This window comes from Mastomys coucha, unplaced genomic scaffold (assembly GCF_008632895.1).
Source record: "Mastomys coucha isolate ucsf_1 unplaced genomic scaffold, UCSF_Mcou_1 pScaffold23, whole genome shotgun sequence".
Lineage (NCBI taxonomy): Eukaryota > Metazoa > Chordata > Mammalia > Rodentia > Muridae > Mastomys > Mastomys coucha.
Genome location: NW_022196906.1, coordinates 36768141 through 36795640, shown reverse-complemented (window position 1 = coordinate 36795640; position 27500 = coordinate 36768141). Strand labels below are relative to the sequence as shown.

Genomic DNA, 27500 nt, shown 5'->3' with positions numbered 1-27500 from the left:
AAGTTAGAAATCTGCAGACAGGGGTTTTGGGGACCAGATACCCATGGCATTGTCTCTGAGGAGACCCTGGCAGACTGGTGGGAATTCCAGGGAAAGTCATCTCTCTCTCCTCTCTGCTGATCTCTGCTTAGTACAAGCATGAGCTTCCATGCCAAGAGGTGATCTTCCAGCCTCTGAGAGGTGGCTAGCTTGAACAACCTTCTATGTTCTGTTGTAAGAAAGCAGGATGCCAACACCCACTCCTCACTCCAGCCAAGCTCTGCTTTGATGGTTGGGAGCAAGGAGAACGGTAATCAGGGAGGCCAGGGACCTGAGCATCCATGGGTTCTTTTCTTGCTTCTTTATCCCACTTCAAGGAAGATAAGTGGGTACCAGAGAGTGGGCCAGCTGTGGCTCAGGCATCTCTTCCTCTTCTGCCTGCATAGGTTCTAATGGGTGACTTGGCTATGGAGTCTGCACCCAGCCTGTTAAAGTTGCTCAGATGAGAAGGGTGGGGGGTCACAGAGACTACCCTTTAAATACCATAAGCCAGCCAGAGCACAACTAAGTCAGCTGTGTCAATTAATAGGCAGAGGTCAGAGGTCTCTTCCCTGGTGATGAAACTGGAGATGTCTTGCCAAGCCTCTGTCCTCAGCTCCCGTCTCCACTAATACGTTTTCATGTTTATGTCATCTGTTGGGGTTCACCCCATGGCCTGCCTTCCTCTCTGAGAAACCAAACCCTCAGAGGTCCCAGCTGAGATACCACTGTCCACTCTCTTGGGAGGGAGGCAGCTGGTGGCATAAAATGTGATCCTCATGGCCTCAGGCGAGTCCTGTGGGGGTAGGGCTGTGTCTTTCCACTCTCCTACCGGCTCACGTCCCCTTGTGGTTATGACTCTTAAGTCATTAATTCTGCTTTATTAAAAAGGGAACTACCTCAGGGAAGGGAAATCTTGTTGAATTAGTCATGGATAGTTTAGTATAAATTAATAAAGTTGATGTTTTCCTGTTAGCTTTAGTGTGTGAAAGAGTATGATGAGGGATTAGGAAGGGCCTGGAGTACAGGGTGAAGATGGGGAGATAGTGAAGGAGAGGAGCTAAGAGATCTCGGGATAAGCATGACCCCGATTTGCCAGGTTGTCTCTGGCCTTCAAAATTGTTTTGTTGTAAGATTTTTCCACAAAAGATTCCAGAAAAAAATATGTACATATGTGTGTGTATGTATGTGTGTGTGTATGTATGTATGTATGTATGCATGCATGTGTGCATGTGTGCATGTGTGTGTCTGTATGTGTATGGTGTAAACGATAACGTACAACTTTCAATTTTTGCAAGGTAAACACACCATGTATCTAGCATCTGGATTGGCAACACCTATTTGCCCTGCTCCAATCTTCAACTAGCTACTCTGAACCCCACGGCATCCACTGTTCTGACTTCCAATGCTGCAGACAGGTTTTGCCCATGTGTACTTATTCTGCGAATGCCCTTTGTCTTTGGCTCTCTTTGGTTTACTGGGTCTATTTGTGAGAACCATCCATAGCAGGGCTTGCTCATTTTCATAGCAGTGAAGCTCCATGTGACTGCCACAGGTCGCCTCTCTTGTGGCTGATGGACATTTGGCTGTCTAGGTATTTACTCTCAAGAGTAGAGCTTTAAAGCTTTAAATGTTTTTAAGTATATGTTATCCTCTTGTCTCTGGCTAGAAGCTTTTCTCCTGAGAGCCCTCCTCTGACTTCACCCCCAGCATAGAATGAGTGTCCTGCTTGCCCCCTATGGTGTTTGTTGTATATTAGATTGCAGCTCCTGGGCCAGTGTCTGGTGGGGAAGGTGTTCCCAAGGGCTGGTTGGCTGAGTGGTTATGTAATTGAATGTGTAGTACAACCCACTCTCTTCATATTCTGCCCAGAGCTCACTCATTTCAGCACCTATGAAAAGCAGGTGTTGGGGATCTAGGGCCATAGCTCAGTGGGTAGTCCAGTGTGCTTTGTATTACTGTGTTAGAACATTGATCCAAAATAACTGGGGAGGAAAGGGGCTATTGGGCTTGTACAGCCTAATCACAGTCCTTCAGCAGGGGATGGCTAGGAACCTGGAGGAGCTGAAATAGAAAGCAGGGAGAAACATTGCTTACTGACTTGTTCTCCATGGCTTACTCAGCCTGCTGTGCTATACTACTCATATCCACTTGCCTAGGGGATAACATCACCCACAGTGGGCCTGGCCCTGCCACATCAATCAGCAGTCAAGGCCAAGCTGATGAGGTCATTTTCTCAGTTGAGGTTTCCTCTTTCCAGATTCCTCTAGCTTGTGTCAAGTTTGGAAAAGCAAACAAACAAACAAACAAAAACAACACCCAACCAGCACAGTAGGTAAAGTTTGCTATGCAAGTGTGAAGACCTGAGTTGGATCCTTAACACCTGTTTAAGAAATTAAGAAAAAACCAAGCTAGGTGTTACTGTGTGTGCATGTAATCCCTCTTCTAGGGAGGGGGAGTAGAGACAGGAGGATACCCAAAGTTTGTTGGCCAGCTAGTCTAGCCAGTCTGTGAGTTCCAGGTTCAGTGAGAGACCTTGTCTCAAAAAGTAAGGTAGAGGAAGACATGGAGCATCGACCTCTGGCTTTTTACATGTATGTTCATACTCACCTGCCTGCACACATGGATACATGCCCATACGAGTGCTTGTGCAAACATATAGGAGATGAAAAGAAAGTGGGTGTTGGGTCAGAATCCACCCCTAAAAGGATGTTTCTCCCTATGCTCAAGCTCCACCCGGGTTCTAGGTGAGAAAGAGACTGGAGTGAGAGACTTTCGTGCCATCTGGCCAATGGGAGCAACATTTCCTGTTGGGTTTCAGGAGAGGCTGATGCCCTGCCAACCTTGCGATGTCTCTGGATCCATGATGCCTCCAGGCACATGCATGTGGCGTGGCGGTTGGCATTGGGGAAAATGGTGACAAATGGGGATACAAGAAGGTGCAGGAGGAAAAGAAGAGGAGGCAGAGGGAGAAGGTGCCTGTCAGCTGGCCTGCTCTGCTCTCTTGAAACCACCACCAGCCAGGCAGGGAACACAGCTCTCTCCAGAGAAGCACAGGTTCTCCTGTCCCTTGTTGAGGCTGTATTGTTTTCATTGGTCTGTGGCAGAGTGAAGGAGGAACACAAGCCTCTCAGACATGGTATGGGGTGCCCTGCAAGAGCAGGCAGTTTCTCCTGGTTCCTGGTAAATCCCATTCACTGGCGAAGCAGACAATTGCTACCTCCCTGGCTGTGCCGTGAGTGCTGTTGATGGCTCATGTTAGACTGTATTTATATACCTTTTGCTGAGCTACATAACAAGTCCACCGTGAATCTCCTGCATAGAGAGAGCCTGACCTATCAAGCAGCCCCACCTGGTCTTGTAGAGTGTACAGCAGTCTGGTTGCATCACAGTCATGTAATGCTAGTTCAGGAGCCAACGTGATATTTAGGTACCTGGGATAATTCTGCTTTGTGGATCTGAGGCTATGCTTGATTTCATCTGTCCCTTTACCTCAGCCCACTGTTTTGCCTTTGAGGTGTGTCAGAGTGCATAAAACCCTTCTTTCTCTAGGGTTTCTGGGCCTAAGAACAGCACCTTCTTAACCCCCACTCCTTCCAAAGATAGCAGCTAATTCCAGTCTCATTCGCATTTGCTAATCTGTTGACTGTGGACCAATGTACCAGGTGTTCTTCCCCAGCCAACACTGACTCACTTAATCCTGTACACCTCTAGAAAGAGGTGCTATCACTCTCCTTACTTTCCCATACAGCTAGACAAGGCTTAGAGTGATGAATTCATACAGCTGGGTGTTGGGGTCAGAGTTTGTCCCCATAGTACAGTGTCCATCACCGGCATGCTCTCTCTCTTTCCATGACAGCTTCCAAAGTGGTATGGAAAGCCCAGGTTGGCCTTTTTAGGAGAGAATTAAATTTTTTTTTCTTGTGTGTGGTTCTTAATATACTTTATCCAAAATGACCCTTAACCTTGGAAGATCAGGAAACCAGTCCCAGTGTGGGAAGCTCACAGAGGGCTGTAGGCTGAGGAAGACTGAGGCTCAGGAGGCTAGCTTGGAGGAGCCTGAGCTCTGATGGGAGCACTCAAGGCCTTGATCCTTCATCTTGCTTCCCACACAGCACAGGTGCCCCTGGAGTCTCTGGGCTTGTTGTCTCTTTCTCCTACTCTTACTCTCTTCTGTCCTGTTGGGTAGCCATTCCCTCTTCCCCCGGACTCTGGCTTGGTGCTATCTCAGGACCTGGTCTGGGCACATATGAGAAGCCAGGCTACCACCCTTGTTTCCCATTTTTTCCCACATCTGCAGCCAATCTCCAGCCCCCATCAGGCCCAACTTGTAAAAGTGCTCCAGATATACAACTTCCTTCCTACCACCAATACTTCACTCAGGCCACCCTCCTATGTCTCAGGACGTCAACAGCCATCCAGTGTACCATCTAGACTGTAGACTTGATCTAAAACAATCCTCAGATAGCAACCATAGCCTTTCTATAAAAAAAATCCTTACTGTGCCACCCCTATGTTTAAAGCCCTTCCCTTGGACTACAGCTCTTTCCTCTTTGCTTGCTAAAGCATCATTGAGGACACAGGCCAATGACTGACTCTCAGCCTTTGGATCACAAAGGTCCCTATTTCCATACTGTTCAAGCTAGCTGTGGACTCTTCTCTCCTCCTGTCTCCCCGTTCGAGTAAATACAAACCATCGTGCAGGTCTCCATTTAAGCACTCTTTCTTCTGAGGAGTCATCCCTGACCCCTCAAGCCTGGCTTGAGCACACACACACCCGCTCATTGTTGCCATGGCGACCAGTGATAACACTTTGGATTTGATGGCTACCTGTCTGTTTTTCCCAGCACACATTATCTCTCTTGCACACAGCGGTGTACCCGGCCTAGTTCAAGCTGGACTGTGGAAGATAGTTTTGAAGACGTTAATGAGTGAGTGCTGCTGTGAAAAGCTTCAGTGGGGCAGTGTGGACTCGGGGGTTTTAGAATCCATTCTGGAGCAAGCAAACTTAAGTCATTGTTCCTCTGACTGTCACTTGAATATCTGTGAACTCTTCAGTCTTCAGGTAGTTCTGAAGCACAGATTTAGGAATCTGGCTCTTAAAGCAAGGATTCACATTTGTGTTAGTCGATTCTCTCATCAGAATGACCAAATGCCCAGGAAAACTTTAGCTTTAAGGGAGGCGATAACCATATAGCTTTTAAAAAAAAATGTTAAAGCCAAATTGCAAAGCTTTCCAAGCTTTCTGTTCTGTTCTTTGCCTCATAAGTCTCACTGTAAACCTGGCCGAAGTAGAATGCATGCCACACACTGCATGCTGGGCTGTTCTGAAATGTCCTTCTCTGGCTTAACTAGCCATGGGCTTTACATTCAGCTTCCCACCATGTCTCAGGGTACAGACAAAGTGTAGGCAAGTTCTCTGCCAGAATACAGCATGAGCCGACTCTAGCTCGGCTCCTGGTAGAACTCTCATTTCCACCTGCAGCCTCTTGGTCAATCTTTACCATCTCTCCACCCTTCTGCCTTCTTATCTTTTAGACACTCTATTGAGAATTTTGGTCTCTTAAAAAACCTGGTTATGTTATGTGCATATGTTTTTGTTTTAATTCCAGGTGTGGGGTATGGGACTGCTTGGGTTTGGACACAGCCATTAACTATGATTGTCTTGTACTCTTGGGGAGGATGATTTTTTTGCCAGCTGTAGGTCCTTTAATTCTGGGGTCTCTGGATAGATGTATAAATGCGAGAGCCCTGAGAGGGTCTTGGGGAGCTGCTGCTCCTACTGCTGCTGCTGCTTTTGATATTGCAGGATTGCTGGTTTGTTATTGAGTTTGCTGGATTGCTGGATATTCTGACAACAAAGATTGAGTTTGCCCCTAGGAACCCAGTGCCCCAAATTAGCAGGAAGTAGTCTAAAGAGATCTATGTCCTCTTTCTAATCTTTCTTTGCAACCTAGTTTTGGGGGGGGGGTTGGAAGGAATTGGAGTGGAAAATGGTTGGAAGGAAGGTAGGTATAAGAACCCAGTAAAGTAGCCAAGAAAAGAAAACTAGTGTCTACAAGACTCTCACAAGAATCTTCCATCCAGCAGAGCTTAGCATTCTGGGGCCTCTCTAGCTCAAATCTCTGAACTCCAAATTCTTCTAGAAATAAGGTCCAAGAACCTAAGATACTGCAATGAGCTCTCTCTCTCTCTGTCTCTCTCTGTGTCTCTGTCTCTCTTTCTCTCTCCCCCTCTCTCTGTGTGTTTGTGCATGTGTGTGTGTTTGTGTGTATGTATGTGTGTGTGTGTGTGTGTGTGTGTGTGTTCTTGTCTTTGTAATAAAGTGCTTGAGAAAACAAGTTAAAGGAAGAAAATTTCATTTTGGCTCATGGTTTTGGTAGTTTCCATTGACACAATATTGTTGAGAGACAGAGAAGTACATGGCAGAACAAAATTGCCCACCTGATAGGAACCAGGTAAGAGAGAGAAAAAGAAGGAACACTCACATCAACTTACTTCCCACTACCTCCCAGCAATGCCAATCAACTTAGGAATTTATTGTTTCATGTGCCAACAAAATCTGGGCCCCTGTGATCTGATGGCTTCTCAGTGTTTTAATTACCTGCTAGGGACCAGACCATCAACATGTGAGCTTTTAGGGGAATACTTCATATCCAAACCCAGTTAGTTCCCCTCAGCTGTCTTGAGGATCCACCTGCTTCCTCTCTTGGTGCCCCTTCTCTCCAGGATGTGCTGGTAGACAGAGCCTGACATCCTGCCTCTTCTGTGCTCAGATAGCCAATGTGATTGTGGGTTCTCCCATGTCCAGGAATTTGAACTTCTCTGTCCTCACCTTATCTTGTTTGCTGTCAAGAAAATTGCACTAGGAAGCTTCCAATGTTGCCCTTGGCTCTGTTGTCACAATGATCAATAGAAGGTGTTAACTCTATGGGCTTTCTGGGCTGCCCCCCTTTTCAAGCAGAGGCAGTAACTCCATGGTGGCCCAGGGCCCTCCACTACACAGACCTCCATTCTGCATGGTAGATGCCTCCACTGCATGTTGTTCCATACATGTGCCCCTATGTCCAGTCACGGGATATCTACTGTTTGGTGGGCATTGTTCTAGGTACAATAGTGAAATAGAGAAAATAGAGAATAGAAAAATTTTGGATTGGCTTACATTTTGGCAAGTGTGTGTAGGAGAAACCTATAGAAATAAGACTTATAAGGATGCCGGTCGTATTAGTATTCCAGGTGAGACTTGCTGGAGGTGGAGGCTAAGAAGGACTCTCTCCTAGGAGTCAGGGTAGAGTGTACCATTGGAGTCCAAGAACAGGCAGAAACATGAAGGCTGTGTTGCAGGAAACTCAAGGCCCTAGGATTGTACCTTGACTCTGCACGTCAGGCTGCCAGGATGATGATATGCCTCACAGTGTTGTTGGTGATTGATCTGAATGTCTTAAAATTTGTCCACAAGGCCAGTTCAGTCCTGGCAGAGCTGCCAGGTCTGCTCATGGCTTGCATTTGCTATTCTTTGTAAATTACTTACCTACCTCGAGTTTATGTCTCTTGGTCTTTGGAGGAGAGTTGATTCGATTAGATTTCTTTCTAAAAATGCATGGTGAGTGTATACATGAACAAATGAATGGATTTTTATGCCTACCTATCCCTCAGGGGCCATAAGTGCCTTCGGAGTCCTCGTGTTGGGTAGCTTAACATGAAGGAGGCTGCCTGCCATGGCAGGAAGCTCCCAGCTGAGACTCGATGTTGGATATTTTTGGCACCTGTGGTCTTTTGAATGAGAATGGCTCCCATAATGTTTGGTCCCTTGTGGATGGAACTATTTGGAAAGGATTAGGAGGTGTAGCCTTGATAGATGAGGTGTGTCACTGGGGATAGGATTTGAGGTTTCAAACGCTCAAGTACCTTTTTCAGCTCTCTCTCTCTCTTCATCTCTCTCTCTCTTTCTCCATCCCTCCCTTCCTCTCTCTCGCTTGTTCTCTCTGGCTCTCTCTTGCTCTCTCTATCTCTATTTCTTTCTTTCTCTCTATCTCACTGCATCATGCTTTTGGATCAGATGTAAGCTCTCAGCTGCTTCTCCAACACCATGCCTGCCTGCCTGCTGCCATGCTCCCTTGCCATGATGGTCATGGACCCTAACCCTCTGCAACCAGGAACCCAAACTAAGTGCTTCCTTTTACTTACCTTGATTATAGTGTTTTGACACAGCAACAGAATAGTAACCAAGACAGTGCCCAAGTTGAATTGGGACCACCAGGCTGTATATAGCTGGCCTGGGTCTTTGGAAGCTCTAGGTTAGACTGGAAAGGCCAGCTGTTGTAGTCTAGAAGTGCCTTTCTTCTGCTATTCTGAAGAGTTCCCATCTGGTGCCTGCATTCTCTTGCCTGCTGGCTTCTCCTTGGGTCTCATGGAAAAAGGAAAGTGTTGGGAAGTTGTCCTTCCTGTGGTTAATGCATTTCATGCTCACTGTGTCCCCCTGTGCTCTGGTTCTGGGCAATTACCCTCCTGCCGAGTTTTGTTGCTGAGCACAGCAGGTGGGCCTTGTTTGTAATTCACTTGCACCATTAACGCTGGGTTGGCACCATAAGGGCAGCTGATCCACTCTGTGCCCCTAACCCCAGATGTCATTTGATAACGGGGACATTAAGATGGCTTTGAGGGTCCAACTGCTTCTGCAGTTTAAAGCAATGAGAAGCCTTATCCACTGCTTGTCACCAGGCGCTCACAATCATCTGCTCTGATGGAAAATTTGTACCAAATACTTCCCCCTGACCATGGTGATTTGGCCCTGGACAGTCCCAGCACCAATAACAATAACATTTGTCAAGCTTTGAGCACTTGCTGCTCTCAGGCACAATAAGACCCACAGCAAGACTCTGAAAGCAACTTACAGATGTCTGACGTTTCCCCTAGCTACAGATGGACAAACTGAGGTCTGGAGAGGCTGCTCACTTACCTGAGATCACATGTGTAAGCAGTGGAGCCTGGGCTGGTAACATTACCTCCTGCTGAGATTAATAGAGAACATTCAGTGAATGGGGAGAGGATGGGAGAATTTCCAGCTAGTGTCTGTGTTACTATTTACTAGCATTACTGTTGAGATGAGCCACTGAGTAAGGTGAAGATGAATAGAATTAAAACATCCTCTTTAAAAAAACCCACTTTGTATGTATATTTATGTATGTGTGCATGCATGTGTGCTTATGAGTTGACTGTGGTGGTGAGTAGTAGACATGTGCCATGGTGCACCTGCAGAGGTCAACCTCGGGGGGTTAATCCTTGATTTCCACCTGTCTTAAATAAGACAGGGACTCTTGTTGGGTATGGTGGCACACACCTTTAGTCTCAGTACTTGGGGGACAGAGGCTGGTGGATCTCTGAGCTCAAGGCTAGCCTAGTCTACAGAATGAGTTCCAGGACAGCCAAAGTTATACATAGAAACACTATCTCAAAAAAAAAAACCCCAACCCAACCAACTAACTAACCAACCAACTAACCAACCAGCTAACCAACTAACCAATCAAACAAACAAAAGGCAGGGACCGTTGTTGCTTATTGTCACTGCATATAGCAGGCTAATTGGCCCTTAAATGTCTGGGGGTTCTTCTTTCTCTGCCTCCCATTTCACCATAGGCACACTGGGGTGTAGCCATGTTCTGCCATATCCAGCTTCACATGGCTTCGTGGGTTCCAACTCAGGTCCTCATATTTGGAAGAGAAGTGCCTTATCCACTGAGCTGTCTCCCTAGATTCCTAAATCTTGTTATAGGTTTAATTTTATCAGACATCAGATCAATCAGTAATCAATAATCAATCAATCAATCATACACTTACAGGTCTCCAAGTAGGTGGAAAACATTATCCTAAGTGTTTTATAGAAAACAAAACCCAAAGATTAATCCATGCAATGAGAGGTAGGAAATCGGGCATAGATTCCAGAAATAAACTAAGGAGTGGAGCATTGGTGTATCTGGAGGAAGAGGTGCTAGAACTGACCACAGAGATTGCATTTAGGAAAAGTCTGTCTTAATTCGACTGCAAATGTTTCTTGAGCGCAGCACCTTCTCTGATGTTGGAGTGATGCTGTGAAGTAGACTGTAGCAGATCTGTTTCACAGGAAAATACAGAGAACCTTTGTTCACACAGGGAACAAGTGCATAGCCAGCTTTGAGCTTGACCTCTGACTCCAAGGTCAGACCCCTGCCCTCAAAGTCACCCAGCAGTAAAGCTCAAGGTTTGGGGCTAGGCCCAAGCCAGACCCAGCAGCTTGCTTGATGTCTGGTGTCTTGTAGAGGTTGCTTCTGGAGCTGCCTGGGGCTCTGCCCACCCTGGAAATCCATAGAATGTGTGTCCTTCATCAATGCTGGATGCTCAGAAACTTTCTTTTATAGTTTCTGGGAGCATTCTCTGTACCCTGATTTTGGGTTTGACCACATCAGTTTCTTTCAGTGTTTCTCATACTCCTATTCCTCTCTCAAAGTGCTGTTTGCCCTTCTGCAGCCCCCCTCTTCTCCCTGTACCCCACACCAACCATGTACCCCATTCTTGCTGTTTTCTTCCACACTACTCCTACCTACCATACCTATCCCCAAACCCACAGAGCTCTTTATTACCCAGAGGAGCAAGTCCAACTTTCTTAACCTTCGACTTTGAGGCCTTGGAGAAACCCAACTCTTAGAATCTTAGACACACATCTTTGGAGGCACCTTACATGCAATGAGTGTCAAGCAGGTTGGCCTGAACTCTATATTGATACTTTCCCCATTGCTGTGGCCAAATATTCAATGAGAAGCAAGTTAGGGGAGGCTTAGAGCTGGGGATGCATGGTAGTGCACAAGGTTCATGGCTTTGACAGCAGGGGCATGAGGCTGCTTACGTAAATGTAGATCAGGAAGCAGAGAAAAGAAAAGGCTGGCTCTCAGATCACTTTATCACCAGCCCTTTGTATTCAGTCTGGGTGCCCAGGCCATGGAATGGGTCTGTTCAAAGTCAGAGAGCATCTTCACCCCTCAGTTACTCCCCTCTGGGAAAGTTTTCACTGACATAACCAAACCAAAGGTCTACTCTGTTAATACACTAGGTATTTCTAAACCCAATCAAATTGTCAATCAAAATTAGCCATTACAGTTATTCTTTGTGGTTGTCCCTTACTTTCCTCAGTGTGTTAGCAGGAGGCCTGGCCCATAGCCTGCATCTTCCAAGATTCCTACTCCAGCAGCGTTGGGTACAGGATGCCTTTCCGTCTCTATCTTCTAGCCCTGGTCCCTGCTTAGTGGCAAAAATCTACATTAACAAGAAAGCTGCAGCTTTGATGTGCTGTTTCCTGAGCTCCCATGTTCTTTTATCATCAAGTAAGGTCATTGGGTTTTCTCTGGAGCTCCTTGAGGAAACCAGTGTATCCCGCCATCCTAATGCCTACTACAAGGTGGGACTGGCATGCATGATTACTGATGCATTGCTCTGGAACTCCTAAACCATGCATCTCCAACATGGCAGTGCCTTCTGGGTATGCAACAACATTCTTGATCTTTCCTTTTGCTCTGGCAGCCAGAGATGGGTTCTTAGGGTGTGTGCTCTGTCACCAAGTCTCCTGTGATGATGTGTGTGTGTTAGGGAGGATACCAAATGCTTATTTTAGGTTGTTGTGACTAGGGAAGGGATGGGTAAGAATTGCTAGCTCCTGGATACTCAGCCTACAGAAAGGCTTGCTGTCTCAGGCCAACAGCAAACAGAAGTGATAGGACCCTGATGTGATTTCTTCTGGGGCCTGTGGCCAAGGGCTTCTGTAGAGTAGCTCCTGGAGACGATGCGCTCTATACCCTGGAAACATGGCTGAATATGATGATCCAATGGTTTCTTCCATGAGACCGCTCTCCTCGTATGGAGAGCCTGGGATCTAGCTAGCTGAGAACAGAAGCTGGAGTCTGTGGGGATATGAACTGGGACTGCAGATTGACTGAGGTGGTTTGTAGCCATGGTGAGGAAAGGATGCCTAGAAGGATGCAACTCCATTTCCCTTTGGGTAGCCAGAGCACCTGTACCAGGAAGGAATGTTCCAGAGAGGGTAGGAGAGTCCTAGACAGACCCAGAATTCCTAACCACTTGAGCCTGATGAGTTCAGGTGTGATCAGCCTCCCTCTCCTGAACAGGGACTCAGGCTCAGGAGTACAGAGTGCTTGCTAACCTAGAGCCAGCCCAGGAGAGAATCATGACACTTTGCTTTTTAAATTATTGATCAAGCTTTTAATTGAAAGAGCAAACCAACCTTTTTCTATTAAAATGCAAACAGAACACTGTAGAATGAAACCTAAAGTCCTATCTCCTACAACTGACGTAGGTCCTCAGGCCTCTTCCAGGGGTAGTTGGCCAGAGCCAGTTTGTACCCTCAGCCTCCTCAAGGAGCCCTTGCTGGATTCTGCCTTAAGTAGATGACAATCTGTGCTGACTGAGATGGACAGAGGAAAGGGGTAGGTCAGGCCATCCTTGTGCTTCTAGATGATTCTTCATTGTTGGCCTGTAGAATCAGTGAGTCACTCTGAATTTTGAAAGGGATGTCCATTACATTGTATGAAATTTTATCATAGAAACTGTTGTTACTGTTGATATAGACTCACATGTGACTCAGACTGGCCTCATACCCACTATGTACCCAAAGACACACTATGCACTTTCTGGCTCTCCTGCTTCTTTCCAAGTGCTGGGATCATGGACAAATGTCACTACTCCATCTTAAGTGGTACTGAAGATAGAACTCAGGGCCTTGTGCATGCTGGGAAAGTTCTCTACTAACTGAACTACACACCCAGCCTCTGGTCCTTTATTTAGTTTTTCAGATTTTCTACGGCTGGGAGGGAGAGTTGAGGGGCTGGTCCAGCAATGTTTGCCCAGATGGCTGAATCTCTGCCTGTGCTGGCTAAGATTTAAGACAAAGCAGTTGAGCCTTGCTTTCTGAAAATGGCATCTAAGACATCAGAATTGCTTATGTATGTGGTTACAGACAGAAGGGGTGCACTGGAGGTATCCACTTGGGGTGACAGAGCCAGGCCAAGGGTGCTCTCGGAGCTCCAGGCCTTGGGACTTCTTCCTTATCACATTAGATTCCCAACCTCTGGCCTAGACCCTAGGTGTCATCGTCTGTGAGTCTCAGATAAACCTCTGGTTTCCCAGGGTGACACTTTGACTGTCTGCTCTGATGCAGGATATCACCCCATCCCATCTTTTTTCTAGGTTGAGCATCCCAGCTTCTTTCAGACTCTCCAAAAGGCTCACACAAAAGTCTACAGGACAGCCCCCCTCCACCTCCAAAATATCAGCGAGATGATTAGACCCTGCCCTAAGATCCACTCTCCCTTCATCTTTCCCCTCTGTATCCCCTTTGTTCCTTCGCAGATACTCTCTTATGAGGGCTCTGAATGTGTTGCCCACACTCCAGCACTGAGCTGATCTCTTTCAAAACCATGATGTATAATCTCTCCAAGGAGCTCATCTCTCTCCAGAGTAGCCCAATGGCTCAGACAAATGCCAGGACCATTTCTTATACTCCAAGCCAGTCCCACCCTTCCCATCAGACTCTGTGGCCCTCTGTGCACCTGAAGCTGACAACTGACTCTCCATCTTCTTACAGCCAACCACTTGCTCAGAGGGCAGGAGATGAGAAGGTTGAGCCCTGCAAATCTTATCTGAAGGGTGATAGGTCTAGTGTGAGGCTCATGGGGGACATCTGCTTTAGGTGACATGGCTTATCTTAGGCTTAGGAAGTCAGGGAGTCAGGGAGCAGACTGGCTTTATCCTAATTATCTCTCTGCAGCAATGAGGACATTGATTGTCACAGAAGATTCATTTCGAGGAATCTCTGGGCTTGTCTATTGCAGTAGACATAGATGTTTCTAAAAGCAAGGCTCATTTCCCAGCAGGGACCTCATGTGTTGTTTTATCTGAGCTCATCTACTCCCAGCCCATCTGATCCTGTCTTTAAGTCAATCCTAAAGGCCATCTCTGCTACTTTCCCCAGCCAGGTGTTTCTCTTTGTCACCCTTTAGAGCAGCAGTTTTCAGCCTATAGGGTCTGACCCCTTTGAAAGTCAAATGACTCCTTCCACAGGGGTCGCATATCAGATATCCTGCATGTCATATATTTACATTATGATTCATAACAGTAACAAAATTGCAGCAATGAACTAGCAACAAAATAATTGTCTAGTTGAGGGTCACCACAACCTGAAGAACTGTATTAAGAGTCGTAGCATTAGGAAGATTGAGAGCCTTAGCTTTGGTAATCACACTCTCATCTACAAAAGTTCACACTCAAGAATCAATCATGCAAACCAAATTACAAATAATAACAATAATCACAAAGAAATCTACTGCCTTAAGTAAGTTTTCAATTTTGTGTTGCATCTCATTCATACCTATCCTTGGCCACATGCAGCCTGTGGGCAGAAGGCTGGACCCATTGAGCTAAAACATTCCATGCTTCCCCTTCACTGTCTGTAATGATGGCCTGTACTTCCTGAATGTCAGATTCATGTCACTTAGCGTCACACATGGCAAGGCTCTGTGCCAGGATTTGGAGAACTGCCTGCAGGCAGTTGTCACTTGATTTAAATATTCAAAGAGGGGACAAAGTATAAGGCAGATCCGCTCTGAGGGGTCAGGTGCTTTGGCCAGTCCAGGCATGGAAACTGTCTGCATTATTTTGCTCCCAAAGTACTTTCTTCATCTGCAAAGCAATTCTTCATGCATCTAGTCATCTTAGTAACCCTGAAAGGTAGGTAGTGTGAGTACAATTCGCTCTTGTCACAGAAAAGGAAACAGGAACCCTCAGAGGTTAAATGACAAGCCCAAGGTCACATAGTAGTGTGCTTCACCTGTAGTGTGCTGATATTTTTCCTGGTCTGGCTGAGGTTGAGTGGGGTAGGAGGACTGATTGCTGCAGAGAGAGCTTCTGGGGCTACATAGAGAGTTTCTGGTATTGAGGGGAGAGATTCTGTGGCTGAAGGAAGAACTTCCAGAGCAAGGTTGACTTGGAACTATTTTGTAGAGGTGAATGAAGGCTCTAGAGTCATTCCAGTAAGCAGGCCTTGGAGAAAGTCTTGTCAGGCTATGCGGATGCAGACTAGGCCATCTTGTGCGCAGGAGCTGGATGGAAAGGCTGAATGGGGCAGGAGAGATGAAGAAAGAGAGACCATGCTTACTGAATGCAATTAGGTCTGAGATCCAGGCTCCTGCCTTTCCAGTGAGGGGTACAGCCCATTGTGGTCTTATGGCGCTGGACACAAAGCCCCAAGAAATTACACAGTCAGCGTAAGGACACACAGCAGCTGCTGGGCTAGGAGAGCAGGCATGCTCTGGCCTGTAGTGAGAGAGGCTTGTTTAAAGGTGAGTTAGTCTGAAATCTATCTGGGAATGGTTTAGGTGTGTATGTGTGGGAGGGTTGAGTCCAATACTTTCTGTTTAATAGTAGTTGAGAATTCTGGGTGGGTGTCCCTTGCCCTATGGTATGTTGGTTACCAGGTGTCCCTTGTCCTATGGTCTGTTGGTTACCAGGTACCTATAGTTACAATGAGGATGGGACACTCCCAAAGTCAGACTTGGTTTGGGCAATATGCCCAGCTATCAGTTCTTCATTTTGTCCTTAATAATGGATCAGTCCAGGCTCAGCTCCCGCTGCCTATGTTCAACACTTCCTATTGACTCTACTATCTTGTAACTCGCTACAAATGCCCAGTAACAGCTCTTTATGGGAACTGTTAATGGTTGAGGAGACAGGGGCTGCATTTTTTTCCAGAGGGCATCCTTAGACTCATGCTTCCTAACTCAGCAAGATGTGCAGATGGCTTGAGGTATATGTCATATTTTGCCCTCCAACATCATTGTAGAGCATTACTGGGATCTGTCTGTCCTCAAGTACCTACTGCATGCTAGGTTCTAGGACACACAAAGAAGATGGGGGAGGGAATGAGTAGTGAGTGAAAATAGGGTCCTGGATATGATGGTCTTGTTTCTGCCTTTGCTAGTTGCATGACCTTGGCAAACCACTCAACCTCTCTGTCCTCTGGCTTTCTGTCTGCTGGTGGGGAGAATGAATGAGTGAGTCTACCCCATAGGGGGTCTTCTGAAGACCAAATAAATTGAAAATGGGGTTTTTGCACATAGTAAACATCCATAAATAGTCAATAAATGCTCTGTTATCATGGACTTCCGTCCTTAGAACTGCAGGATTTCAGAGCTTAAAAGATCATTTGAGAACATTTAGCCTGATTCCTTCACTTTGCAACATCAGAAACTGATGCTTCAAGAGTTGACTTACAGAGAGCTTGTGTGTCCAGGCCCTGACTCTCCAGGCAGTATTGCATCCTGGCGCCATCTTACCTGTTGCTAAAGAGATGAGATATTTACAAAGTGATCCTCAACTGTGTTAGGAGACAACAATAAATTCTCCCTCAAGTGGCCATGGAGTCTGGGAAAGGGAATGGCTTCTTCCTCTATGGTGGCCTGCCACTACCCTAGACCCTCTATCTGAGCAGCTGCCTGCTGCTTGCTCTTTCTCCCAGCTAGGGGGAATGAAAGAACAGCAGGGAAGCAAACATCCATTTGTCTTAAGGAGCCTGGAGCGGCAGGAGAAGTAATCAAGATCTTGTTGCCCACAGCCGAGAGAAAACCTGTAATTAATCTGACTGCCCCTCTGATTTTCTCTGTCCTTTTCACCACCAAACATTGTCTGCTGGCTGTCAGCTCCCTCTCTGTCCCACCCAGAAAAATCACGATTAATGAGGTAGTAGTCCCACGAGGACAGGAGAGGATAGTGCAGAGACCGCTGAATGAGAAGAGTTGCCGTTCGGTGCAGGAGGGCTGGGGCTCCAGACAGCGTACCCAGCCATACAGGACTGTGGTAGGCTGTCCTCAGGCTATGATTGTTCACTCCATCAACTGGCCACTAGTGTGAATCAGTAATTGTTTATTGAGTTCCTGTGCAGAACAGGCCCCATTGCATGTGTGTTGGGTAGATATACGCCTGGAAGAGATGTTCCCTGCTCTCCATGACAGTGTAAGTGTCAAGGGAAACAACTACTGGTTCGTGCAATTGTATCTATTTGTGGTTGCCTCTTGTGAGCGCTGTCCAAGGCAATTGTATCTATTTGTGGTGGCGGCTTGTGAGCGCTGTCCAAGGTGTTGGAGGTGATGCTGTGAATGAGAGGGAGAAAGCCTCAGCTGGGTAGGTTTTATGCTCAAAATAGAGACATAGAATTGGGGGTCAGAGATGATTCAGTTTGAGGCATGTTCAAGGAATACCTCTTCTGACTTGAGGAATCTGTATAGCCTAGAGAGCTGTTAGATTGTTGGTATTAGGAGGTCATATTGAGGCAGGTGCTTGGGAAAGCAGAGTCAGAGAGGCAGAGTGTCAGCTCTCACCACAGTGCTCCACAGTCTTTGGAGAGAGAGGCTGCCATAGCAACAGCTGATGAATGGCACTTTTGAGCTAGGTCAGAGATAGTAAAGGGCCACAGATGGGGAGCTTGGTTTGGGGCGAAATTATACTTAGATTGTGAACTCCTATCCAACATGTTAAGTACCAAACCATTTCTAAATTTATTCTTTTCTCTTCCCTTATTTCAACAGATACCGTGTGAGTACCTACTATGTGCCAGTCTGTGCCAGGCACTGGGGACACAGGTGGAAAAGTCCGAGTTGTTCCCTGCTTTTCTGGTTCTCGTTGTCCCGGAGGTAGGCATTGCTCTTCCTGGGTTTTTAATGAATGAAAAAAAGGGGGGTCTCTGATGGTTTTTGCTTTAACAGAGTCTATTTTTGAAGGTCAGGGCCAGCTCCTGCCTTCTTTGAATGAGGCCCACCCTCTGTTCTTGTGATAGACATGTTCTGGACTACATGGGGTGTCCAGAACAGTACTCCCAGTAAGGCTGCATAGGTCTGCATCTGGTCCCTTGGCATTCCAAGTTCAACTATACCACAAGTTCTAGAACAATGCCTGGCATACTTTACAGACTCTGTAAATATTGTCAAATGGATAAATGAACTGTCAAAAAGGAAAGAACTGTAAAAATCCAGTTATACTGTATTAAAGCAATACTAAATATAGCCATTTACATAAAATGCTTTTCATTTATACCTAGCCAGCACCCGTCATGGTAATTATCATGCAGACAGCTAAGTAAGTGCTGGATTAATCCTGTGTATTTTATTTGATGACAGAACTACACTCAGTTCATGCAGGTGTGACTTTTGATGTGCCTGGCCCTAGCATCTGCCTGAACCTAGAGACCACATTCCAGAACAATGGTTTGTAAGGTCTGGGAACCCTTAACCCTGGGCCCAATGGTGAGAGATTATCTGCCAGGCCTTATAAGAATAGAAAGGACTGCCTCTAGCATGAGTGGAAGGCTCAGTGGTTTGCAGCCCCCCCAAGTGTTGGGAGAGTCTACCCACCAAACAAACTCTGTTACAGATCAGAAGGCTGCATCCAAGAAGACTGAGTGTTAGCTCAAGGTCACCCAGAGCCAGGGCCTGTCACTCCATCTCCTTCAAACTGTTTCCTTGGGAGAGCAGAAAGCTGGCACTTTCAGTTTTTCTGTTAAAAAACAAAACAAAACTAAACTAAACTGATTGAGGTGTTGGCCTTACACCAACATGCAGAGGATCTAGTCTTAAAAAGCTAGCAGCTGGATAAAAATATCTGAATAATTTAGGGCCAGAGAAGCCAGGATCCTAGCATTTATAAGCGCCATACTAAACCCTCAAATCAGGAACCTCCTCTCCTGCTAAACTATGTGAGGCTCCTTAAAGCAGGCTGAACACACACAACCCTAGCTTAGGTATGCTTGCGTGCCAGTGTGGAGACAGCCAATCACTCAAAGAACCAACACCATCATAATAAGTAAGAGTACCAAGCTTCCCTTGAGACTGGCTTTGCTTTAATCTGTCTTTGTACCAACACCCAGTGCTGTGATCTGCATGCCAAATGTTTCCCACTGGCTTGTGTTTGAGCATTTGGTACCTGGGTGGTACTGCTGTTAAAGAGTTTGTAGAACCTTTACAAGGTAGAACTTAGCTGGGGGAAGTGGGTCTTTGGGGAGCAGGGCTCATGGGTTTCAGCCTGGCCTTGCTTTTGGCTTGCATTCTCTGCTTCCTCTCTTCTGGGATATGGGGAATCCCAGTAACACACCTCAGCCACTCTGAACTCTGGCATGACTTCCCCTCTCAATGTATGAGCTAAAACAAATTCTTCTTTTAAGCTACTTCTAGCAAGTATTTTGTCACAGCAGGGAGAAAAAATACCGACTACTTCAAGAATTAAAAGACAGATTCTGAACCTCATTTGTTATCATTGGAGTTTCCTGTACTCCTCTATTCCCTCCTGGATCCTCCTTTGCCTTCCTGCAGCAGGGGGCCATTTGAGGCCTGATGCTCATTGAACAAACAGGCACCATGCATCCCTGTTTATGTGGAGACTCTAGGGACACCACAGAAAGCTGGGGACAGTCCTTGCTCTTAAGAGGTTCACAGTGATCCCAGCTGGAGACTTCCAACAGCATCAGCCAGAGAGGAAAGTGCTGCCTCTGAGTCACCACAGGCTGCAGTGCTGGCTCACAGAGGAGACCCTAATTCTAGGGATGTGCAGAAGGGAGGAGACACACACAGACAGACAAACACACAGGCACACCAACATACACACAGACAGACATACAGACACATAGAAATATATAGAGACATACACACAGGTATACATATACACAAACAGACACATGGATGCACACAGACACATACAGATATACATCCACATACAGATATACATACATACAGAGACATACACAGATATACCCAGGCACACAGAGACATACATACACACACACACATACATACACATACTTACATACATAGACACACAGAAACATACAGACACACACAGGCATACACAGATAGACATATCCACATATATATATACAAACAGCCACATACATACATACATACATACATACATACATACATACTATGCACACAGGCTCACAGACACACAGAGAAAGACACAGACCCACATACAGACACAGATATACACACACATACTCACACAGACAGAAACATACACACATACACATATAAACACACATACTGACACACAGACCCATAAACACAGAGAGACACAGAGACAGACATACAAACAGAGAGTCACACAGAGACACACAGACACACACAGATACAGACACACACACACACAGAAACAGACTCACATACAGACACCCATACATGCACATAGACACACACACATAGACACAGAAACATAGAAAGAGATATACACAGACACAGACACAGGCACAGAGGCACACAGAGAGACACAAACACACAAACAGACATATATACACGTGTATACAGACACACACAGATACAAACATGCACACACACACAGATATCGACACACAGGCACATACATACACACATATACACATATACATACATACACACATATATATACATACACATACATGCACGTACACACATACACATATATGTACACACACAAACACACAGACACACACATACATGGGCATACTGAAGTCACTCACTATTACTTTATTGGAGATTTCCTCTCCAACTGTGCTTGTTTTACAAAACAGGGGTTATTGATAACTACTGCACATATATTTATTGTTATTATATCTTCCTGACATATTTGTTCTATTTACCAATATTGTAGTGATTTTTTTTTTTTGTCTTTTTGAGTTTTGGAGGTAGAGATGTTTTGTTGTGTGTAAATTCCACTTCTGTTGCTTCTAGATTCTATTTGCCTGGGATATCATTTTTCATCCTTTTCTTTTCAGTCTGCTTATGTCTTTGCCAGTGAGGTGTGTTTCTTGCAGGCAGCATCCAGTTGGATCCTTATTTCTGACCTAATTACCCAGCCTAATTAACAGCATTTAATGAGAGAACTAAAACCATTGATGTTGGAATTCTAATAGAGGGTTATCAGTTAATTTCTACTACTTTATTGTTTTTTCCTAATGAGTGATTCTAATTCTCATTTGCTTATTTATTGTTCGTGAGATTTATTAGTACCTGTGCTTTTGGGGTCGTGTTTGTCTTCTTATACTGTGTGTAAAAGCTCTTGAAATATCTTTGGCAGTGCTGGTTTTGTGTCATGAATTTCTTTAGCTTTTATTTACCTTAAAGGATCTTTATATTTTCTTTTATTCTAAAGGTTAACTTTAGTGGATAGTGTAATCTATGTTGGTGGGGTTTTCTTCTATGGTTGAAAAAAATCCTATTTTTTCCTGGAGTTTCTGTTGAGATATTTGAGCTATTCTAATAGGTTTACCTTTAGAATGACTTAGTATTTCTCTCTGACAACTTTCGATATTCTTTCTTTCCTCTGTATTTTGTTTTTAAACTGTAATATAAGCAGGTTCTCTTCTGGTCCTCCCTGTTTTGGCCTCTAGATGCTTCCTTTTCTTGTATGTCTCCATCTTTCCTAAAGTTCCGGGAAATTTCTTGACATCATTTAACTGAAAAGGTTTTATGGTCTCAGTCTGTATCTCATCACCTACCTTTACATCAAAATTATATAAATTTGGTCTTTTAATTATGTCCCAAGAGTCTTGCATTTTCTGTTCATAATTTCTTACATTTTAAAAATTGTTATGTTCTGAGTATTCTAACTTGTCAGTCTTGTCTCCAGCCCCTGAAAGTCTCATTTTTAATTGGCTTAGTCTTTTGGTCAGGCTTTCAACTGAGTTTTTAAATTTAGCTTAATGGGATTTTCATATCCATGATTTCTGTTTAATTCTTTTGAAAAGTCTTTGTCTTTTGAACTTCTGATTCATATTGTTTATTGCCTTTTTTAATTGGTCCAATTATTTTTTATGTATTTTCTTGGAACTCATTGGTATTTAAAAAGTCATTTTGTAAAATTCTCCATTCTACTATTCCATCTTAACTCATTATCTTTGGAGTCAGTTGCTATGAAATTATGAACTTTGGAGGGGGAAGTTTTGCTGTTTTATTTTCATATATCTTTTATTTTTATGTTGAGACTTGAGGATATGTTAGGATAGATAGCTCTTATACTTTTATGTGAGAGTCTTTTTTAAGGAAAATGATCTCTTGTTGATGTATCCTTTGGTAGCAGATTACTGTGAAATGTCGAACATTTCTCAACTAAATTTTACATTATAGTTTTCTTGTTACTTTTTTTGTTAGAGGTTAGTCTGTTTTGACACAATGAATATGCTGTCAGAGCACATATATGTAGCTTGAACCTTCTCTGTAGGTCTCATAAGAGTGGAGTCCTTCTGTTGTGTTAAGAGAGATGTATTAGAGACAGAAGAAGTATATGAGGTATGTCTTCAGTCATTAATCCTCTAATCTTGCCATCAATATACAGCCTAAAGGGATATACATGCACTGTAGTTTTTCATAGCTATATTATCTATGTTTTTTTGTTGTTTATTTCTACTATTTTAATGCATAGCATCTGTGCCTACTTGAATCCTAGTCTTCAGATGGACATCTTTAGATCCCCTTTTGTGTTGCATTGAAATATTTACTGAAATTAGAGATGAGTTAGGTTTGGGTTTAGAATAAGGTGCCCTGACTCCTTAGCTGGGATGGGTGTGTAGCTCAGCAGCAGAGCATCTACTGTTATGCTTAGCCCATAGCCCTGAGAAGAGTGAAAAGGAAATAGCAACAGGTAGGGAAAATATGAAAGATCTCAACACCCACAACTGTCAACCCTGGCAACAGCAACATGGATGGTGGTGGTGGAAATAATATAAACAGTAAAATTATATGGCATGATAGGACATTGTAATTAGGAGAAAAGATAAAGGAAAATGGAAGCAAAAAAGTCAGAGCATTCAAAACATGAGAGGAGAAAAATGGGCAAAATGTAGAAATTGATGGCCACGCTGAGAGAGAACGTGAGAGCGACTGTCAGTTAGAAGGAGAGGCAGAGAAAGAAAAATCAATCCCCGCTCCAAATAACTGAAGATTTAGAGACAAAAAAGAATAGGAAGAGGGGAGTTTGTGTATGAACAAGTCATAAAAAATGAGAGCCTCAATAATAATATTGGAACAGATAATGTCTCCCCTAGGGTGTTGATGTGGCCAAGGGCGCCCCAGCCACTTTGTTCCTCTTCCGGGGTCTTTAACAGCTCCATGTTCCCTGAAGAAAGCTGAGGCTCAGGTTAGTCTCCTTTCCTTTCCTGGGTGTGTTTCCTGTCTTGCTGATTATGGGAGAGGTTCGGGAGCAAGCTGGATGGAATAGTTTTGTTTCCCTGCTTATTGGTACAAACTAATACCAAAGAGCAACTTTCCTTCAGCCTGAGTTTACTCTGGATAGTTTAGTTCAGTGTTTCCAAGGCCAGATTGATGCTGAGTTCCACTGGAGTCTGGGTCCCAGGCATCCACCTGGCGCTCCCCAAGGAGGTCAGGACAACAGACTCTATTGGATGGAGGAGTACAGCAAAGCTCCCAATTTCCAAAGTCTGTGTTTTTGCAAGGCCCAGAGTCTACATGAAATTTTACACAGTTCCTCATCTTCTGACCTTCTCTGACTGCCTGCTGGGAGTTCCCAGTCTTAAGGGAAAAGCAACTTCATTTCTTTTTGTGTCTCTGACCCAAATCCTACTGTTTATATATTTTTTTAAATGCACTTGCTTCAGTAGCATTCTACTGGGACCACTCGGTATTGCAAGGCAGAGATTGGCTGGAAAGTGTTGTAATAACTGCTGTGAGTTCTAGGGAAAAGAAAAATGTAGAAACTTGGTTTCTCCAGACAGGAGCTTGGTTTGTTGCAACCTTCTCAATATGGTTCCCTATTTCTTGCACAAGCCTTCTGTGTTGAGACAGGCAGAGCATTTTGAAAAGCCAACGTACCTGGCAGCTCCCAGAACAGCTAAATCCAGACTCCCTTTCTGCCTTGCCTCTGTCGTCATTGTACGTCTCCTTTTATTTTTCTCTGTTGCAAGGCTCTGTGGGCTATTCTCTCTCTCTCCTTTTATGTGTGCATGTTCATGAATGTGCAAGTGCATGTGTGCACATATGAGTGGAGGCAGGGGACAAGCTTAGATATCATTTCTTTGGGTGTCCACCCTTCATTTTGAGGCAGAGTCTATCACTGTCTTGGAGCTTGCTGAGTAGGCTAGACTAGCTGCCCAGCAAGCCTCAGGGATCTGCCTGTCTTTGTTTTCCCTCTTCTAGGATAACAAACATGCAATTGTCTTTCTTGTGTGGTTTCTGGATACCATGTTCAGGCCCTCATGCAAGCACTTTATTGGCTGAGCTATCTCTCCAGTTGGTGTTGTGCTTTTTCTTGCCCTCTGGTTTGATAACCAGAGGTTCTGAGACTCTCCACATCTCTGTCTGTCCATCATTGAACTCTGGCAAATTCCTCTGCTACTCACTTCATGGAGAAGTTGTTTTCTGACTGTGTCAATTTCAAACCAAAGAAAAGCTTAAAGGCATTGCTTGCTTCTAACCCATCATTTTGGTGACAACATTTTGTCACTGACTGAACTTTTGATTGCACAGTGCTTTTGTTTGTTTTTACACGCTAGAGCCATTCTGTATGCAGTTTTGCATCTAGTAACTTTTTCTCAGTTTTGTGTTCATGACCATCTTTGTGCCATTACATGTAGCAGTTGGTTATTCATGTCCATGTTTTTATCACACTGAGTTGTATGATTATATAGTCTATTTCTCCATTCTGCTGCTGGACACTTGAGTAGTGTCCAGCCTGGGCAAATATAAAAACTGCTGCTGTGTACATTCTAGGACATGCCTTTAGTGAGCATACATGCACTTTTATTGGAGAAGTACTAAGGAGCAGACTTGCTGGTTCATGAGGATGTGTGAAAAGCTCAGGTAGACCAGTTCTCCAACACACATACACAACTTATGCTCCCTCATACTGTGTGAGAGACTTAGTTGCTCCATGTTCCAGCTAATACTTGGTAAAGAATGTGTCTTAAAACTGTGCTTCCTTGATGCTGATAGATCTGAGCATCTCTTCAAATGTGCATAGCCCATTGGTTATATTACTGAAGTATCTGTTCAAGGCTTTTCACTGGTTTTCTGTTGATTATCAGGTGGGGAGGGGAAACATTTGAATACTTTTCTCCTATCCTGGAGCATCCAGAATTAAATATGCAGGTGCTCGGACCCCCACTTTCATCCCAGTGATGAGGCAGAACTGGTTTGCTACAGTCTTAGAGTAATCAAGAGGTTATGGGAGGGTTGGTGGCCCTGCTGCTTTGGGGAGGGGCAGTCCATGATAGCTTCAATTTTGATATCAGGTAGGTGAGGAGGTAGAGGAAGGATATGAGAAGGGCTCAGTTAGTGCATCTGGCAGCTGAACCAGGTACGGAAACCATAGAGACGTGCTCCTCTGTCAGCTCTATTTGCTGGGAGAAAATGTCTTCCAACCCAGCCACGGAGGAAGTGACATGCATGTATCCTCTCATTTAGGGCAAGCCTCCATAAAGTAGCTTCCCCTCTGTGGTCCTCAGACCAGCTTCCCAAGAGGGAATTAATAGGACTTACACAAATAAGGAAGCTGCGCTGAGACAAAGAGAGGCCTTGTAAAACCACGTATGTGGCAGTTGGGGGAACGGTGCTTGGACCCATCCCATGTGCTAGGGGAATACCTCTTCTCATGCCTTCTCTTCTGCTTAACCATGGCTTCTATGCCTTAAGACAAACCGAAGTTCTTAATTCCTAACTAGAGATTTAGAAGGAAAAGCGGGGTATGATGTACCCTGTTGACTGTTATGCCCTGTGTGCATCGGGGCTTTGATGAGTGCAGGAGGAGAGTTTAAGGCCCTTTCCAGGGCTTTGCCTGCAATTCTCCTGGGTGCTGCCAGAAGCTCTCCTGGAGGGATCGGCACCTCTCTCTACTTAGGTTCTTGGATGCTCTCTGGAGCCTCTGTCACTCCTACCCTGGTTAGGACTCACATGCTTCCTCTCTCTGTTCCCTCGCAGCGTTATGTCATGCCCAGACCAGCAGAGGGCTCCATGAGGAGTTATAGAAGATGCCCCGGGTCTCCGCTCCTCTGGTGCTGCTTCCTGCTTGGCTCTTGATGGTGGCCTGTAGCCCGCACTCCCTGAGGATCGGTAAGTACAGTCTGGCTCCAGATGATAGTCTCATTGCTACCCTAAGTGTACACAGAGGAAATGTCTACACTTCATAGGCTCTGTGGCCTGCTTCCCCGACCTCCCTGAATGGGGCTGTGACAGACATGGAGGTGGTGGAGGCAGAGGCAGATACAGATGTGGATGTGGAGTTGGAGGCGATGAGGGGGCCCATGCTAATGGCTTCCATCTGTCCTTCCTGCCAGACTCCACCAGTGTCTAGAATAAAATGATGCTCACTCCCTGGTATAATTCATGACAGGTTCAGCCCTGAATGTGAAGGGGCAGTTGTTAGCGATGGAGGAAGGTGAAAATGGCCATAGGGATTCCAGATCCAGGACCAGAGATAAGTAGTTGGTTGCCTCTTTCTTCTGATTAGTTAAAGAAGAATCTAGAACTTGGTGTTAAGGTTGTATTTGTCAATTTGGATGAAGTCAGGAGTCTGCTTGGAGATTCCAGTCTAGCCTGCTAGGAAGGGTCTTGAGTTTGTTATCTGCTAGCCATGGCGTAGCTCTGAGAGGGATGACTCTCTCTGTCCTTGTTTCTGAGAGCAAGCAGGGTTGCCACCTACACCTCTGGCACCTCTACTCCTGGCAGTCAGGGTGGGGAAAACCAGGTGCCTCCTCCCTGCTGTAAGTGAAAAGCCTTGACCATTGGAAGCCAAGGCTCCATAGATCTTGGGACCTGGTGGTACATGTATATGTGAGAAATAGGTCAGTGTGGCATCAGATATCAAATCCTGTGGGCTGAGCAGGAGCCTCCTGAGAGCAGGCCCTCCAGTGTTAGGTTAGATGACTCTTCTGGTGGGAGTTATGCGGGTAACTGTGAGTCCTTCTTCCCAGACTGGATGTGGGTGGAGCAGAGTTGCTGTGGTCATGACTGGATTTTTTTTTTTTTTTTTTTTTGCTTTTGAGACAAATTTTCACTAAATAAACCGGTCTGGTCTGGAACTCACTATGTAGTCAATTCATATAAATCTGCCAGACTGCCTCCTAAATGCCAGGATTAAAGGGGTCTTGCCACCATGCCCGGCAGGACCCAGATCTTCAGTGTGAAACTGATAGGCTGGAAGTGATGTAGAATAAAAATGGTTGGACCACAACAAGGACTGGCCTTAAGGGTACCAGAGTATGACTGGCATCTGGAGGCCCAGACATAGGCAAAGCAGGCTGATGGTTCAGACCACAGCCAGGTCAGGCATCAGGGACCTTTACAAGAATGTCAGAGGCTGGCACAGTAAGTTTCAAACTGCTCCTCCATGTTACCTCATGGGCACATTTCTCCATGGGAATGCAATGGCTGCTGATGGACAACTGAAATGTGGACAGGTGATTTAATTCTCCCCCG

The 27500-nt window shown here is 45.2% G+C and overlaps 1 protein-coding gene across 3 annotated transcripts in view; it reads left to right on the top strand.

The window, feature by feature from the left end:
• Positions 1-27500, top strand: part of Grik4 (glutamate ionotropic receptor kainate type subunit 4) — a 433126-nt gene that overhangs the window by 107187 nt on the left and 298439 nt on the right. For all 3 annotated transcript variants that reach the window (XM_031343459.1, XM_031343458.1, XM_031343457.1), the window contains exons 2-3: positions 17640-17744; positions 26004-26135. In XM_031343459.1, coding sequence (XP_031199319.1) covers positions 26054-26135 — 82 coding nt within the window. In that variant the 5' untranslated portion in view covers positions 17640-17744; positions 26004-26053. The remainder of the gene's footprint in view (positions 1-17639; positions 17745-26003; positions 26136-27500) is intronic.